The sequence below is a fragment of the Chaetura pelagica genome, unplaced genomic scaffold, assembly GCF_000747805.2.
Source record: "Chaetura pelagica isolate M959 unplaced genomic scaffold, ChaPel_1.0 scaffold658, whole genome shotgun sequence".
Classification (NCBI taxonomy): domain Eukaryota; kingdom Metazoa; phylum Chordata; class Aves; order Apodiformes; family Apodidae; genus Chaetura; species Chaetura pelagica.
Genome location: NW_009954168.1, coordinates 10,852 through 13,156, shown reverse-complemented (window position 1 = coordinate 13,156; position 2,305 = coordinate 10,852). Strand labels below are relative to the sequence as shown.

The window sequence follows — 2,305 nt, the reverse complement described above, 5'->3', positions numbered from 1 at the left end:
CCTTCAGCCTCACCATCAGATAGAGGAGCCTCCTCTTCCTCCTCATCCTCCCCTTCAGCCTCACCATCAGATAGAGGAGCCTCCTCTTCCTCCTCATCCTCACCTTCAGCCTCACCATCAGACAGAGGGGCCTCCTCATCCTCACCATGGCTGGAGACTCTTCCTCATCCTCACCTTCGGCCTCACCATGGGATAGAGGGAACCTTCCTCCTCCTCCTCCTCCTCACCACAGCCTGGAGACTCTTCTTCATCATCCTCTTCCTCACCACGAGTTGGAGCCACCTCAGCACCTTCATCCTGGGACCTCCTCCTCCTCCCCACCTTCGGCCTCACCACGGTTAGAGGGGACCTCCCTCCTCCTCCTCCTCCTCTTCCTCACCACGGGCTGAAGACTCATCTTCAGCCTCTTCATCCTCAACCACCTCCTCGTCATCCTCATCCTCACCATGGGATATGATGGGGCCTCCTCCTCCTCACCTTCGGCCTCACCATTGGATAAAGGGGCCTCCTCCTCCTCCTCACCTTCAGCCTCACCATGAGCTGGATGGGGCCTCCTCCTCCTCCTCACCTCAGCTGGAGACTTTTCTTCATCATCCTCATCCTCCCCACGGGCTGGAGCCACCTCAGCATCTTCGGCCTCACCATGGGATAGAGGGAACCTCTTCATCCTCCTCCTCCTCATCTTCGGCCTCACTGTGGGATAGAGGGGACCTCCTCTTCCTCCCCCCCCCCCCCTCCCCCCCCCCCCCCCCCCCTCCTCCCTTTGTTTCGCTTCCTCCGCACTCCCGCTCCCCCCTCCCCATCCTCCTCCTCCCCCCATCCTCTTCCGCCTTCTCCCCCCATCCTCTTCCTCCTCCTCCCCATCTCCCCTCTGCTGGTTCCTTAGGGTTCTACACTGGGGGCTGGAGGTGCGAGGGGCTGAAGCTGTCCCACTCCCCTTCTTTTCTGGCTGCCCTTCCCTACTCCCCCCCCAGGGAATGGATGTCTGAGGAGGCAGGGATGCTCATCTGGGACCTTCCTCCCATCCAAGCAAGGGCTGGGGCTGGAGGGTCCTGGGGGCCATGGCTGGAGGGTGCCAGGGGCCAGAAGTTGCTGGAGCTGTTGGCAAAGTGTTTGGCTGCCATGGCAGGGCAGAGGGAGCTCGGGGACAGAGGGCTGGGGACAGCAGTGTCCACACAGGCACCAGAGGGTCTGCTCACTGGGTGCGTTGGTCCCTGGGTCAAGGGTGCCCGATCCATTGGCCAGGTCTGGCTCAGATGAGGGGGATACTGAGGGAGGACCTGGTACCCTGGGTGGGTGCTGACTCTGATATCAGGGTCTCTCCCCTCCTCTGGCCCTTCCTCTTTTTCCTTTGGTCCTTCTCCCCGTCGCCATCACTCCCTCTTCCCCAAAACAATGTGTGCCAGTGGTGACCTGGTGTTTCAGTGGCCACAGAGAGGACACAGAGGGCACCACCAGACAGAGGCACAGTCATGGCTGTGCAGGAACCAGCAGGAGGAGGCAGCTGCCTGTGGCTTTGCCGGCAGCCCTGGTGTGCTGCAGCAGCTCCTGGTCCCGGCAGCCCGGTGGGACACAGCGTGAGGGACGCAGTGAGCACCAAGGGGACAATACGCTGGTAAAACAGGGTTTCTCCTGGCAGGGAGCAGGTGTTGAGCCCACGATTGCCTCTCGCGCCACGTAGGAGCTCCTGGGACTGCAACATGATCGGGTTTAGAGTTTATTCCTGTTTTACCTCCCCCATAGGATTCCTCTTTGTTGTAGCTGCAGAAATAATTATATTTAGGAGAACATCCTTCACCGCAGAAGGAAGCAGCAGATCCGTGCTTGCGTCTGGTGACAGCTCCCCGCCTGGCCTCGTGGGGGCTGCTGTGGAGTGCCCACTGGGAGCCCCTCACTGCATCCAGACCATGGGAGTCTTGGGTTGGCTTGGATCAGGGGAGCCAGGCATTGCTGCTCGGGCTCCATATCCTTCCCGGAGCCTTTCCCGTCCTCCCTGGGGCATGTGTGGGGCTGGGGGCTGCCAGGCCCCTGTGTGGGCACCAGCAAGCTGAGCATGGGCAAGTTCTCAAGGTGCCAATTTAATCCTCTCGACACAGAAGGACAGAGGCAGGGGAGGTCAGAGCAGGGGGGGGCCAGAGGGGGCTCGTGGGGTGTCAGTCTGGGGGTTGCTGGGGACAGTGTTCAGGAAATGGGTGACACGGGGGTGAGCTGCTGGCAGAGCAGGGAACGGGGGCTAACGTGCATGTCTCTCCCTCCCCAGCCATGGCAGTGTAGGCAGGCGGGGGGGGGTGGGTCGGTGCAGCGG

At 61.4% G+C, this 2,305-nt stretch overlaps 1 protein-coding gene across 1 annotated transcript in view; it reads left to right on the top strand.

The window, feature by feature from the left end:
* Positions 1-2,188: 2,188 nt before the first annotated feature.
* ZNF710 (zinc finger protein 710) overlaps positions 2,189-2,305 on the top strand; it is a 3,259-nt gene continuing 3,142 nt past the window's right edge. The window contains exon 1 of the mRNA XM_010002830.1: positions 2,189-2,203. Coding sequence (XP_010001132.1) covers positions 2,189-2,203 — 15 coding nt within the window. The remainder of the gene's footprint in view (positions 2,204-2,305) is intronic.